We start from the raw sequence: 15,576 nt of genomic DNA, 5'->3' as shown, positions 1-15,576 counted from the left end.
GTTGCTTGGCCATTCATTGTTCGCCTGCTGGGTTGCCCAACATGTTGGGAACGTGGCGTAGGTCTCCTCCTTCGGCAGATGCACGGCAAAGGCAACCATTTTGGCTTAGTTTTAGTGCTTTGGGTATCCACTAATCCCACTGAATTTCTCAACTCCACTGCAAATGGAATTGGCTTCCTGAGGTCACAGTGTGCGTGTCAGTATATTTATTTTTTATGTAATTGAAGATTTTCTATACGCACTCGACCAGATTTTATCAAAGCGATTATCAAGATATTTGATGCTCAAGTCAGCTTACAAAATGACAGCAAACGCCACTTTGAGGCATGACGGTACTGCTACTCTTTTACAACCCGTACAAATGACCAAAAACCACACACTAATAAAACAGATAAAGAACAGCTCTTCGACATCGCAATGTCTTCAGGAAGGGGGCGGCGTTCATGCGCCTCTCCGATTCATCCAACCAAAGGACGAAAAACTCTTGACTGACGTGGGCGCACCGTCTAGTACAGTAGCTATTGATTATTACTGTGCAGAGCACGCCATTGGTGCGTAGGGCTTCCGGCAGATCCGGTCCATGACAACGACAATAGCCATGACCGTGGCGGCGTCCACGCCCGGCCGAACGACCAGGCTGAACACGTCGTCGCCGAGAGCGACGGGCCTGGACGACGACGCCGCCGCCGCCGTAGGTCCACCGGCTTTCTTCCTCAGTATCCGTGCCGCCTCCTGGCCGTCGCTCCTGGTGATCTTGCAGCTCCTCCTGGAGAAGCAGCCCTCCACGCGGTAGCCGGAAGGAGGGGACGGCGGAGCCCGGCAGCCGCGCCCTGACGTCGTCGCCGCCGAGGCCGTTGACATGTGGACCTCTGCGTCGTCCGTGCTCTGCAGAGCGGCGCACTTCCGCATGGAGAAGAGCTGCTGCGCGGAGGAGCTCTTGTCCGTCTCCGGGCAACCTTCTTCTCCCGGTGCAACTCTGTAGCAGTTCCATCGGTCGTGCAGGCTGAAGATCTGTCACGAGCAGAGAGAGTAAGAAGAGTTAGTAACGACCGGACGCAGAGTTTGATGGCGTGTTTACGTGGGAAGAAGCTGCTGTGATCATGCATGCATGCACGGTAGAGTACCTGCGGCCTGAGGGAGAGGAGAGGGGCGCCGCGGCCGTCCATGAGCAGCAGCTCGCCGGCGAAGGCCTTGGGGCGGCGGGCGTAGTTGTCGACGCGGAAGGCGAGCCTCCCGGCGGCGTCGTAGACGGAGAAGCCGTCGGTGCCCTGGAACCCCATGCTGGACCTCTTCCACACCGTGTACACAGCTGGCTGCTGCCGCTCCCGCTCCGCCGCCGCGGCCGTCCGCGCCGCGCGGCGGGCGCCGTCGCCGCGATCGGAAGGGTGGATCCTGCTCATGCTGGCTGGTCCGCTGGTGCTGCCAGAGAGCAGCAGGCACATGCGGGCGGGCGGGCAGGCTGCTGGAGGTGCGCGATGGATGGACAAATGGGAATGAGATGGGCGGGAACCAGCGTGGTGCTTGGCTCTTGATTTGTGGAGCGAGAAGCGAGCGTGCGCGCGCGCGAGTCGATTGCGATTGGTGTACCGTGTACGTGTGCGCGCGCGTGTGGAATGTATCGAGCGAGGAGTAGGGGTGCGGGTGTCGTGAGGGGGCGGGCGCTCGATCGAGAATGGCTGCGGATGGATGGGTATGGAATAATGGAATGGAGACCTGGCTTGCATGCATGCTGGACAACGAGTGCGCGTCCCAGTATTTAAGGCCGGTGTTGCAAGCCCGCAACAGTCACCAGCCCGTTAAAGCCCAAAAGTGCCGTCTCCGGCTCTCTGTCCGGTCGCTGCTACTCGCTCCGTCCAGTGGAGACAAAGTATAAAGCCATTTTTGTTTTTTCCCTCAAAAAAAAGTATAAAGCCATTTTGCTGGTAAAAAAAAGTATCAAGCCATTTTTCAGCAGAAAGCCATTTTATACCGCTCAAAAAGAAGAAGCAAAGCAGATAGCCATTTTTCTCAGTCTAGTGAAGTGCCACGTGTCTACTTCTACTAAAACTAGCTTTTTGTGCGTCAGGGTTTGGGGGGGCGATGATCGGCCCAGTCGTAAGGGAGTGAATCATTGTATGAGCGTTATGTTTGAGTTTACTTTTGGGTGAACGTGACATATCCATATTTTATTTTTTATATGTTACGTGTACAGTTATATGCACATAACAGTTTAGTATACCCCGCACACCAAATACGGCATCCATCGGATATGAGCCAAGCCATGAAAACAACAACAGCAGAAGTGTAACTAAAAGCCAGTCCAACTCTTTTTTTTTCCGGGAGAAATAGCATTGCATTACTCTCAATCACAACGTCTTTACAATCATATGATGCTATTTCCACTACTTCATCTGGACCAGCTCCTAACCAAGTCAAGGTCCTACCTTGGGTTCTAGCAAACTTAGCTAAGCAATCACTAGCTTTATTTTGAGATCTAACTATATGAAAAATACAAGTCTTCCTTAAACCCATTAAGTGCTTAATCTCTCTAACAATAGAAGAGTAAACTGAGTGATCCATATCCAAGCTTGATATGAGAGAGACCGCTTCGAGGGAATCCATCTCCACCACGATCGGCAAATCACTTCGCTGCAAGGCAAGGGACAAGCCTTCCATACACGCGCACAACTCCGCCTCAAGGGAGTCTCTGCACGAAAACAACACCCTGCATGACGAGAAGTTGATAGCCCCTCGATGATCATGTAAGATCATGCCCGCACCCGCTTGTTCCGACGCAACAAAAGATCCGTCAGTATTCAATTTGCACCACCCCGGCTCCGGCGTAGTCCAACTCCGTTCGTCCTGATCACCAACGCTTCTCCCCCTTCTCACTGTATGCTTCCATGCAATATAAGTTTTGCCTTTGGCTGGGTCAGCCTGTGGATTCTGCTTGATACCAACCAAGGACACCAGATAGCTTTGCAGAAATCTTAGAGAGACTTCCATAGGCGGGGCTGGCTTAGCATGAACTAGCTCGTTCCGTACAAACCAGCTCCTCCAGAAAATCATTAATACCATTGTTCGTTCAAGGTTAGTAAGAGGATCCAGGACGTGTAGCAGCCATTCTTCCTCGTTGTTAAGTATTGATGTGATATCCGGGAGCCTCCACACCTTGGCCATAGCCACAAACAGATCACGCCCAAACTGACAGCGCACGAATGGATGAAAGTTATCCTCCTCTTCTCCTCCACATACCGGACACATACCTGTGGTTTCCAGTCCAATACGGTGTTTCCTCTGCCATGTGGGTAGTGCATCATTCGACAGGCGCCAAGCGAAGTGCTTCACCGTTGGAGGGGCGTCACACTTCCATATGAAGTCCCAGCAAGCACGACTTCCCAAAGGCGCCGAACTGGACGCCACCGCAGAACTACGATGAGCCTCATCGAAAGCCAATTCGTAAGCTGATTTAACTGTAAAAATACCATGTCTGCCGGGACCCCAAGCGATCACATCTCCCTCCATTCTAGGAGATGCACGAATCTTCATTATTTCATGTACATCCGCAGCCACAAAATATTCCCGAAGGAGCTCAACTTTCCAAGACCATTAGTGTTTAGCAGATCAAAAACAAACCGAATGCGGCAGCGCCCTTGAGGAGAGATCGGCTTATATGAGAAGGGTCTCGGGATCCAGCTATCCCGCCACACCCTTATGCTTGCCCCGTCCCCTACTCTCCATAGCAGCCCCTTTTTCAACAGTTCCAGGCCATGGCATATAGCCTGCCAAGATGATGACCCGTTCCCAGCAAAAACTGTGTCCTCCAACTTGCCATCTGGATAATAACGTGCTTTTAAAACCCTAGCACATAGGCTGTCTGGCTGCGTTAAGAGCCTCCACGCCTGCCTAACCAACAGGGCCTAGTTAAACAGCTGGAAATCACGAAAACCAATACCTCCCCTGTCCTTGGGTTGCAAGAGATGGTCCCAATTCTTCCAGTGCACCTTTCTTTTACCCTTTGCCGATCCCCAATAGAAATTCCGCACCATCACAAACTGAAAACGGTAATTTGAAGACACCCATAATATAAGTTGGGAGTGCTTGCGCTACCGACTTAATCAACACTTCTCTCCCCGGTTGCGCCAAGAGACCACCCCCCATTGTATCAACCGTTTGGTGAGCCGAGTCTGTAGATTCTGAAAACGCCCTTTAGACATCCGCCCATCCGGCGTCGGCAGGCCCAAATATTTCTCATCGAAGTGAAGGCTCGTGATATTAAGTACTGACCTTACTTCCTCCTGAACCGTTATGGGGCAAGCCTCGCCAAAAAGAATGGAGCACTTGTTGGGGTTTAGGCACTGCCCCGTCGCCTTCCCGTACAAATCCAACACCACTTTAACCTCATCTGCTTGTTCTCTAGAAGCCTCAAAAAACAAGGTATCATCAGCAAACAATAAGTGTGAGATGCCCGGTCCTCGTCTAGAAACCTGCACCGGCGTGATGTCACCCGTAGCCACTTTGCTCTTTAGTAGAGCTGATAAACCATCTGCCACAAGCAAAAAAAGAAACAGAGAGAGCGGATCTCCTTGCCGAATACCACATGTCGGCGCAAACGAATCCAAGAGGGTTCCATTAAGTTTGACAGAGTATCTCACCGACGTGACACACGACATTATCCAATCCACCCATCGCTGAGAGAAACCCAACTTTTGCATCATTTGCCTCAAGAAGACCCAATCCACTCGATCATATGCTTTTGATAGGTCCAGTTTGTAAGCACAGAAACTTCTTGTGGGATCCTTCTCCTGCTTGATATGATGGATACACTCAAAAGAAACTAGTGCATTATCTGTAATCATCCTTCCTGGAATGAAGGCGCTTTGCTCAGGAGAGATGAGATCATCCAGCAACGGCCTCATCCTATTCATTAGGCACTTGGAGATGACCTTATAGATAACATTACACAGACTAATGGGCCTGTAGTCTGTGATTTTTACCGGGTTGGGAACTTTGGGAATAAGTACAATAGATGTAGAATTCACTCCCTCCGGCATGACACCAGTGCTGAAAAAATCCTTCACCGCAGCCAACAGACCCTCCTTAAGAGTGTTCCAATTCCTCTTAAAGAATCTAGCGGGGAAACCATCCGGACCCGGAGCTTTTAGTGGCCCGATTTGAAACAAAGCATCCGAGATCTCTTTATCTGTAAAAGGCGCACACAACTTGGTGTTATCCTCCTCGGTCACCACCGGGTTAATTAGTTCCAAAATAGGCGCTGCATTAAGTGTGGGGTCAGCTGTGAAAATGTCATGAAAATAACTGTTAGCCACTTCCCACATAGAGGCAAGATCGGAGTGAACTACACCGACACTATCCGTCAACTCTCGAATCTTGTTCTTCCTCGCCCTCCAGACTGCTTTGCTTTGGAAATATTTTGTGTTTCTATCCCCCTCCTTCAACCACGTGATACGCGATCGTTGTAACCAAAGCATCTCCTCTTGGTACAAAATCTCGTTCATCTTGTCCGTCACTTGCGATATCCTGACGATCAGTGTTCATATTCATCAACTCCTCTAGCTGAGTGCGGGACTTGGCAAGCTCTCTGGTAATATTACCAATTTTTTTGCTCCAAACCCTGAGAGCTGTCATTGTTTTAGATAGAGCGTCCCGCAACTGAGACATATTATGAACTCCCCCCCACTGCTTCCTAGGCCTCCTTTATCACCTTAGGCAGTGACTCATCACGCTCCCAAAACACCTCGTATCTCCTCGTATCTCCTCTGCTTTCCACCTAGCGGCCCCGGATCGGCCGAACCCTTTAGGACAAGGGCCACATGATCTGAACAAGGCGAAGGAACATGCACTACCGTAGCATATGCAAACAAGTTCCTCCACGCATTAGTTGCAACTGCCCTTTCCAGCCTTACCTTCACATTACCTCCTCCTCCCCTCTTATTATCATATGTGAAGGGAACACCAACGAAGCCAAGGTCAACTAGGCCACAGATCTCCAACGTATCCCCAAAAGCAATCATTTGTGGCTCTCCACGCGGTGTAGCAGATAGATATTCAAAGTCCCACATGGCCTCGTTGAAGTCGCCGACTACAAGCCAAGGTAGGTCATTTACGACTTTTAGCTGCTTGATTTTTGACCACATGATGTGCCTGTTTTCTACTCGTGGTTCACCGTAAATACAAGTGATCCTCCATTGCACCGCCCCCTCCTGGACACGGACCAGTGCATCAATAAAGTGTTCTTCCTTTTCCAAGATCTCCACTTCGTAGTTCTCATGCCAAAAAAGAGCGAGACCGCCACTCATACCAATACTGTCAACCCCAGCAAAACCCTTCAAACCAATCCTCCCACGCACCTTTTTTATTTTCTCAGCCTTCTGTCTTGTTTCACACAAAAACACCATATTGGGGGAATGCGACTGACAGATAGTCGCTAACTCACGAACTGTCCGGGTATTCCCCCCTCCCCGGCAGTTCCATCTTAAGACTTTCATTGGGCCCGACGGTCCCCCTCGGAGGAGGTCGCCTCTTCAGTCATAGTTGTGTCACCATCATCCCCCTCTTCCCCTTGCTTTCTTCTCTTTACAATGGGCACCTTGCCCGGTGTAGATGACGAGTCCGGCACATTATTCGCCCCTGATCCACTCCCCCCCTCCAACATCAGGACGGTGTTCGGGACTTTACCCGCAAGGTTTGGCACTGGTTGCCCTCGCACCATAACAACACCGTCTGCCCCCATAAGCCTCTTGCGGGCCGTCCGCACATCGTCATCACCAATATTGGGAGTTCCTGGCACTGTGTGCACACCGCCCCCCACATGCTGAACAACATCATCTACCTTACTTGCCTGAGCTCCTATTGAACCGCCCCTTCCTCCTGAGCCTCCTACGCCTCTGCCTCCACCTCTACCAGCCCATCTTGCTCCCCCCACGCCTTGGCCTGCTGACCTCCCTCCTCTACCACGCCCTACACCACCTCCCGCCATGGCAGGCTCACTAATCCAATGCAACCAATCCCCCCATTCGCACCCGGCGGGGTCATGAATCCCGTCCCCGCACTCCTCTACCACATGCCCCATACAACCACAGAAAAAGCAAAAATTCGGCAGCTTCTCATACGTAACAGGGTACCGTTTCATATCCTTAAGGGTGATACTCACAAACCTCACCAATGGCTTCTGGACATTCACAAAAACCCTCACCCTTAAGTGGCTAGCTGGGTTAATCCTCCCCTCGTTAACTACCATCGTAAATGGCGGCTCTCCGACCTTCTTGGCTACATTCTCCGCCAACTCCCTCTTTCTTGTGAGCCCATCCGGCAAGCCTTTGATCCTCGCCCATAAAGGATACATATCCAATGCATATTCAGAGACGTTAGTGAACCCATCGTATTCCACAATGACCACCGGATCTCTTCGAAATTGCCAAGGTCCTCCATCCATTACCCGTTTCCAATCGCCCAGGCAATGACACTGAGCCAAGAACAGGTTCAGCCCTTTGATGTTGAAGGTAACTCCTTGGGCACAAGCCCATGCATTCCTCATTGAATTCAGTAACGCCGCATGACTAAACAGCCTCATAGTATGAACTCGAAATAAACACAGCCAACGAACATCCTTAATCAACTCATCTACCTCTCCTGAAAGATCGAGGTCCTCCTCCTCCTCACCATGAAACTTTAGGCCTTCAAACACGTCTTCCAACTCTGGGTCCGGGCCAAATTGATCCCATCCATTAGTGTCCTCTTCCCGATCTACAACTTCTTCCCGATCTGCATCTTCAACCTCAACCCCCGCCGCCTCCATGGATCCAGCCCCGTTCGCACCCAAAGGCGCCCTAGACTCCCTTCGATGTCCTCCTGCAACTCCCGCCTCCGCACCAAACCCTAGATCGCCTTGGTCTCCCTTCTTCCCGCCCCCGATCTCCTGGGCTTCCGGATCCACCATGCAACAACACAGGCTTGTTCTCGAGAGCCAACCCTAGCGAGTTGTCGGCCAGGATCACTAAACGTGACGTTGGATTTGTTGGGTGGACTCCGGCGGCGCCGCCGGAGGAAAAGGTGGACTCTAGGGAAACCCTAGAGGAAAAGGTTCTCTCAAGCCAGTCCAACTCAAGTGAATCACACAATGAAGCAACCGAACGTAACAACCTGGGTAAAAAAGAGAGGCTTAACTCATGACTAAAGGATGGCGCAATCACCCTCTAGTTATAAATGATGAGTGGAGGAAATAGAAATCAGAGGGGAAAAAAGCTTGCTTTCTATTAATACGTATATCAATTAAGAGATGATCTATTAGCAACAATATCCCTCACCATATATTTAAAATATCTAGTTATTAGAGGTAAAACTAATAGCTAACTCATTGTACATCAGTTTTTATTGCCATCTCTAAATTACGTGTCAGATTTAAGGTAAGACTATCTTATCAAACACTGCACATGTCCTTAGTTTATGTCTCTTGAAATGTGTCATGCTAAACTTATTTTATAAATATCATGAGAATTTAGTCACGAGAAATAAAACAAGTTGATTAGATAAAAAAATCACAAAATTTATTTTATTGTGACCATGCATGTTCATATTTCTCCCTTTTGGAATAGAGTTATATGAGCCAGTTCTGTTGTGATGGTTGGTTACACGTGGCAACCTGGGTATAGGAGAAAATCAGTTTTGGAACAGACAATTGGCTGGGTGTTTGCCCTGCCTATTTTCTTCTGGGATTTCACGATTCTACACATTATTGCGGGGATACTCTGCAATATATTTCAATAAGATTTAGTTACATGGAACATGAATATTTGGACTAATAACATGAGAAGTAAAACTAAAAATACATACGATTTATTGCATTTGATTATTTTATAGTTGTAAAAAAATATTTAATACAAATAGCATAATTGAATGAAAATTCTCATAAATGTTTGCATTTGACGTGGGATTTTCCTCATGCATGTTGCATGCTGAGGTGATATACTTGCATTCCGTGAGGAATAAGTTAGCAGAGGCTATCTATTGAGATATAGAAAATGACAAGGATTTCTACTGCGTGTTCTGCGATTCCTTTAGGAAATATTTCTCTCCTATAATTATGCAATGGCAGGATGATCTTATGAATTTATGATGGTCACGCAATCCGTCTACTTGACTCATGCCTAATATGGTTTGGATGCGAGGGCATCTCCGTTGATCACCTATCCGAGTTTGTCAGCCTGTGGGAAAATCTCTCTCTCCTCCACCTAAATCCGGAAAGGGCAGATACCATCTCATGGAAGCTAACGATGGATGGCCATTATTCGGCTGCGTCGGCCTACGAGGTTCAATTCCGGGGCTTAGTGGACACGGACCTTGTGTAGAATGTCTGGAAGATTTGGGCACCTCCAAAGTGCAAGTTTTTTGCGTGGCTCGTTATTAACAATAGGATTTAGACAACTGACTGACTGCAAAAGCGGGGATGGCCTAATTGCAACTTATGCCCCCTTTGCAAGCAAGTTCAAGAGACGGCGGCGCATCTACTTTTCCGATGCAGATACGCTGTTAGAGTTTGGGGCATGATAAAGGTCCGGCTTGGCCTTCATGACGTGAACCTTCTAGATTGGAGCCACATGGACTCCGTTAAAGATTGGTGGGGCCACAACGCGTACAGAATGACGCAATCCCGAAGGCCGCTCATCTCCCTCATGCTGCTCATTTCATGGGAGATACAGAAGGAACAGAACACAAGGGTCTTCCACAATGCTGTGATGCTGGTCGAAGTTATTGTCACAAAGATAAAAGAGGAGTGTAGTCTGTGGTGTCTTGCTGGGACTAAGCACTTGCGTAATTTATTGCCGCGAGAGTGACATTTTGTAATTCGGCCTCTGGCCACAAACTCTAAACTTTCTTCCTTATTCAATGAAAATGGCAAATCTTTTGCCTAGTTTAAAAAAAATGGTTTGAATGCGTGACACTGAATGTATTTTTTACGTGAAATCACCCTATAAGGGCAACTCTAACCCATCCTCTAAAGTTAAGGGAGGATCCGGCGGAGTAAAGTTAGTGGACAAAAAAATTACTCCACTAACGGTGACCGCACCTACCTGATCCTCTATACTTAGTGAAGTAAAAACAAAATTGTGTAGATTTTGTGTCCAAGCCATATGAACTTCTAAACACTACACAATATATATCATAAAGATATTCAAATTAAAACATGCATAACATAACCGTCATAACATATAGTTTCATCATCGCATTTTTCAAATTAAAACATGCATAGTTCGTCCAAAAGGCATCACTTCAAACACAAATGTTTGAACGAAAATCATCACAAACATAACATGTATATGTTGTGGATCGAGCCAACCATTGGCATGCACGAACTCAAAGGAGGTGGTCTCTGAAGAAAACATCACCGCCGGCACCACCACCATCACCTCCATCCTCTCGGCCGCCGACGTCGGTTTTCTTGCTCGATTGGCCACGAAGGGAGCAGCGGGAGGGCGGCAAGATGTCGCCGGAGAGGCGCTCGCCACCCTGGCGGCCTTTGCCGCGGTTGGAGCCGGAGCTTGAACCCGGTGGACTTTTTTATCCCCAAGCTCTTCTTCGGCGCGGGCAGTGATGCGGGGATCGTTTCCGGCAGCGACAAGCCGGTGGCGGTGGTCGGCGGGGTCCGGGGTATCCATTCCGGCGGGTGGTTCGATCATCGGTTACGGCGGCTGTGGCAGGAAAGAGGAGGCGCCACATTTCCTCAGCCGAGCGCGCGATGAGGATATATAGGGAGATTGGGGTTTTTTTTCAGCGAGGGAGGATAATGTATCCTCCACTAACTGTTTTAGGGGACGTAAGGGAGGATAACTGAATTTATCCTTAGCGCCGGATAGTGGATCGGTTAGAGTTGCCCTAACATGTTTAATTTCCAGAGGATACCCATTGTGCATTGACGACATATTCTGTATATATGTGTGTCATCTTGTATACATGTTTTGCAATATTGATCATACACAAAAAGTCGAGTAAGTGTCAGCATGTGAATGATAAAACCTGCCCATCTTGCCCTGCTTAAGAATCTGTCTCACATTTGTATTTTGAGTGCTCGGTGTGACCATGTATTGGGAGTTTATCCGTAACTTACATAGTGATCAACCCTGGCTTTGAATTCTTGGCACAATATTGGACTCATCCACTGCCGCCTTCTGAACCTTATCGTGCCACTATGGAAACTGAGTTACTCCTTTCAGGGCCGGTAATGCGCCAGACTTTGGGCATTGTTGGTGCAACGCTTGCACTGCTAGAGGAAGTTGTGCCCGGTGAAAGTATCTAGCAACCTTGCATTGCTGCATCATTCACTTGGAGAACAACTTTCGAGAGATCATTTGGATAGTCCGGGAGTGAATATAGACCGGGATAGCCTGAATGTTGACATGTTATAATTGGTTGCTTCATCATTAAGTCTGTTGGTCCATTAATGGTTCGAAGTGTGTTGTTTTCTCCATGGGTATTATTCTAATGGTGCCATTGTTTACCCTCTAGATTTTGTTATTGTCGATTTCGGTGAAATGAAATCCAGGTAGTCTACCCTTTCTTTAATAAAGACCACAACTGACTGCAAAACTAGATTATCATAAACCACCTCAATAACAAATACAACCTACTTTCAGAGTACCACTTGTGAAAAAAGGTGTAAGTGCTAACTGCAATTACGAAAAAAAATGGTTTATATGATTCACAACAATTAGTTTATGATATTAAAATGGTATCCAGAGTAACACTTAAACCACAAATGTTAAAGAAAACTATGTTGTTTCAGAAAATATTTACTATATTTCCTGACAATGATCACTATATATTATAAAAATATATTTCATGTCAAATCTAGTGGTATTAATTGATGTTCAAACCAAAAGATGTTTTTTTTCTGTGAGGATCAAACCAAAAGATGTCAACCTCTCAACAACAACGAAAAAGATAGAAGTTAGAGTGGCACAAACTCTAAATATCCTTATATTATGAAATAGAGTGAGTATTGTAATTAAGAGGTTCTATTTATCTATATAAATACCTGATTTTTAAGGAAGCACGCAGTCAGAAGCTGTATAACTCTGATACGTGAAAAATTACTTAGATTTTAAGTAAGGTAAAATATTGTATTAGCCTGAACAATATTTTATAGTATAATTCCAACTAAATATATATAGTTTGTAGTATAATAATTTCTGAACTTAGATACACATTCAAACATTAGCAGAATGAGATGCATGGTTGTGCTGATGTATAAAACGCCAGCTATTCCCGAACAGAAGCAGTACCCTTCATTACAGCTAACTTATCAAAAGTAGCTTAGATACGAAAGGACTGCCAAGACAAGACAGCTAACCTTTACGGCAATATTCCCTCAATTTCGTCCATCTTCTCGATTCTTCTGACATTCTGTAAAAATTAAGATCCCCATTACGCCGAAACGCAAAATCTCCCTTTCTGCAGTATATTTCCGTCATATTCCGAATCATTCTGACGGGGATCGCAGACGTAAGGAGATGCAAATCATGCAATAGACACTGAAAAGATGGCACAGGAGACACAGGCTTCCCTGCTGGGATTCGACAAACTTTGGTCATTTTGTCTTCTGTACCGTCCTTGGCACTTTCTCTGACGGTGCAACTAACACTAGGTGGCCCATTAACATGGCACCGTCATGTAGGAACAATAATCTGCAGATTAATCGTACAGGCATTTCAAGTCCGAGATTCATATTGTTGGGATTTCATTTTGATGCACTGCATTGCTGCATGTCAGAACTTTGTTCGACGTTTTACTACAAGTTAGATCAGGCTTTCAGCCAACCGACAGCTGCAACTAACTGAACAGCACTTCATCTCCACTGGCTCTTACTTGCTTCAGGCGACAGTCACTTGAAGAACTGAAGAAAGAAAAGGCATCTACATTTCCCCCGTGTAAAACGAACAGAGGTTCGTCGATCGCCGACTCAGCGCGGGCTACGAAGAACATATCAACGGCGTGTACGGCCTCCAGCAGATCCGGTCCAGAACGACGACGAGGGCCATGATCATCGTGCAATCAGCGTCCGGTTGCACCACGAGGCTGAAGACGTCCTCGCCGAGCGTCAGAGGCGCCGTGTCAGGCGTCGCGGCTGTCCTCGCCTTCTTCCTCGCGATCCTCGCCACCTCTTTGCCGTCGTGGGCCCTGCGGATCTTGCAGTTTCTCCTCCGGAAGCAGCCCTCGATCCAGAAGCCGGGGGACTGGTGGCCAGTGCTGCCATGGTCTGATGCTGATGCGTCGGTGGTGGTGGTGCAGGCTGAAGACATGTAAACTTCTGCTTCACGGTTGTTCTGCAGGACCGAGCATTTCCTCACCGAGAAGAGCTGCTGTGATCTTGCCCTCTTTGCTTGGCCTTCTTCTGGTGCTTTGTAGCAGTTCCATTGGTCGTGCATGCTGATGATCTGTTACGGCACAATGGAACTCTGTCAGCTGTTACTCCAACTAGTTGTCGTTGTTTTCATTGAAATTCCTCCCCAAAATGAGACAGGAAATGGGGTTACCAACTACCAAATGCAAACCCATATTCTTGTTTTATTAATTTAGTCTGCTAAATATCGGTAAAATTACTGAGAAAGTGGCAGCGGCTGCAGTGCAGATAGGATACAAAGTTTCAGATGTGTTCTTCAGTTATATTACATACAGACTGAAGAAATTGACAGAGCACAGTGCAGATAGGAGACGGACTTTGGCCTTTTCTTTTCTTCTACTCATTTTCAGATGTGTACGTTATGAATTCGAAATTGAAACGGCATGCGTCCGAAACAACTAGCCGGTGGATGCGTCACAGGCACCTCGTGGAGGCAATAGCACGAATATGTTGTGTGCATCCATCAGAGGTTCAGTCGATTCGATCAAACCCCTAGATTGTTTAACAAACACTAAAACCCCAGCGCTGAGATAAGAGACGAAGCCAACATTCGTCTCTTTTAAATTCGTCGAATGGGAAGAACCTGACCTGCGGCCTGAGGGAGAGGAGCGGCGCGCCGTGGCCGTCCATGAGCGTGAGCTCGCCGGCGAAGATCTTCCGGCGGCGGGAGTAGTTGTCGACGCGGAAGGCCAGCTCGCCCCCGGCGTCGTAGACGGAGAAGCCGTCGGTGCCCTGGAAGCCCATGCTGGACCTCATCCAGACCGTGTAGCACGCCGCCGCCTCGCCGGCGCCGTCCCGCAGGAGACGCCTGGAGGCCTCCGCGTTGGGGTGTATGCGGCTCATGATCGCTGTTGTCTGGTCCGTCGATGCGATCGAGGACGGCCGTTGGTTTTATATTTGGGCAGGCCGTGGGATGGAACGGGACGGAGCGGGACGTCGCGGCTCTCGGTGTGTCCGACGTCGCGGCCGCGTTGGGTTTTCGGTGGGGCATGCGAGTGACGTGGATCCCCGCTTTTATGAGTGTGTTGGGCGCATGCGTTGGAAGATTCTGTAACCCTAGGGCAGAGGGTAGGCTTTAGCTTGGCGACGGAACCTTCTAAGAATGTATGCACTGATGAGAATGAGAATGATTTTCGATCTACCGTGGATCGCACCTTATCCCCGGCCGGCTCATCAGGTGGACTCTCAAATGGGGCATATTTGCCGGCAAAAGAAGAACGAAAAATATGGGGTACTGCTGCACATGAAAGAACGGGTGTTCATGCTTCCTTTATTCACAAGTAGGAGAATCAAGGGCCCCGATTCCTAAATCTGACACGGTATCCGTCCGTGGGCTCGTAAGAATCAACCCGCGGACAATGATGTGGAATAGTGGGAGCCGGTCATCGAACCGTGTCCGCATCCATTTTAAAATAAATTTAAATACACTGGATAAATTTCATCAAACACAACGGAATCCAGCATATTTCGGACATAGTTTACATAAAAAGACAATATTTCATCCATTCGCTAAAAGCTTAAGAAAAACCTACTTCACGCCTTTACGCGGCAGAGAGGCGACGACGACTCCTGCTTCACGCGGTAGTGCGGCGAGGAGTGCAGCTCCTCCTTCACGATGCCCCGCGGCGGCCAGTGCGGAAAGGAGGCGTGGCTGTTGCGGCGTTGCCTGGTCCTCCATGTTGCCGAAGGAGATGATGTTCTCCTTGTCGGAAGGGGGCGTGGCTGCTGCGATGACCGCTGGGGAAGACATCCCTAGAGAGCAACGGTACCGACGCAACGATTCGGAGCCGCCGTCGCCTACCAGCGTGGAGAGCCACGACTTGGGCATGGTGTGGAGATGATGGTGCCGCCCGCGCCGGAGCGGAGAGGATCGAAGAGCAGTGCAGTGTGGACAGAGTCGGATTCCTGGTAAAATAGGCGACACGGCCACACGAGGGACTAGATGATGGCTTCAATGTGGTGCAGCAGCCACAGTAGGCTTCTCAGTCACCGCATCTGGATTGAAGCGGCGCCAACCGCTCGTCCGTTCAAGTTGCTCTAACCAGCATCAATGCCGGTCCACCAAGTCCGCTCTCGAGTGATGCTGACCGATATGAATGCACGACAACCGCTTCGTGCAGGAGGTTTTTTCGGGCGGGAGGGTTGTTGGGTGGGACTGGGTTGTCGGATGCGTGTATGGC

General features: G+C 48.5%; 2 protein-coding genes across 2 annotated transcripts; both read right to left on the bottom strand.

The window, feature by feature from the left end:
* Window positions 1-251: 251 nt before the first annotated feature.
* On the bottom strand, window positions 252-1,706 carry LOC125508725 (protein LURP-one-related 8-like). The gene is made up of 2 exons (XM_048673510.1): window positions 1,125-1,706; window positions 252-1,011 (listed from the first exon to the last, which is right to left on the bottom strand). Exons 1-2 carry the CDS (start codon window positions 1,440-1,442, stop codon window positions 529-531), a joined length of 801 nt encoding a protein of 266 aa, XP_048529467.1. The 5' UTR covers window positions 1,443-1,706; the 3' UTR covers window positions 252-528.
* A 10,537-nt stretch (window positions 1,707-12,243) lies between these two features.
* On the bottom strand, window positions 12,244-14,280 carry LOC125555924 (protein LURP-one-related 8-like). Its single transcript, XM_048718728.1, has 2 exons — window positions 13,985-14,280; window positions 12,244-13,430 (listed from the first exon to the last, which is right to left on the bottom strand). The coding sequence occupies exons 1-2, from the start codon at window positions 14,237-14,239 to the stop codon at window positions 12,966-12,968; spliced, it is 720 nt and encodes a 239-aa protein (XP_048574685.1). The 5' UTR covers window positions 14,240-14,280; the 3' UTR covers window positions 12,244-12,965.
* Between the last annotated feature and the right edge of the window lie 1,296 nt (window positions 14,281-15,576).

This window comes from Triticum urartu, chromosome 5, assembly GCF_003073215.2.
Source record: "Triticum urartu cultivar G1812 chromosome 5, Tu2.1, whole genome shotgun sequence".
Lineage (NCBI taxonomy): Eukaryota > Viridiplantae > Streptophyta > Magnoliopsida > Poales > Poaceae > Triticum > Triticum urartu.
This window is presented reverse-complemented; position numbering and strand designations above follow the sequence as displayed.

Bases quoted from the DNA above. Each gene is read 5' to 3' on its own strand.
- LOC125555924 (XM_048718728.1), bottom strand. From the start codon at position 14,239: ATGAGCCGCATACACCCCAACGCGGAGGCCTCCAGGCGTCTCCTGCGG. The intron at 13,431-13,984 runs GTCAGGTTCTTC...GTGCCGTAACAG, and splicing joins TCCTCTCCCTCAGGCCGCAG to ATCATCAGCATGCACGACCA.
- LOC125508725 (XM_048673510.1), bottom strand. From the start codon at position 1,442: ATGTGCCTGCTGCTCTCTGGCAGCACCAGCGGACCAGCCAGCATGAGC. The intron at 1,012-1,124 runs GTACTCTACCGT...TGCTCGTGACAG, and splicing joins TCCTCTCCCTCAGGCCGCAG to ATCTTCAGCCTGCACGACCG.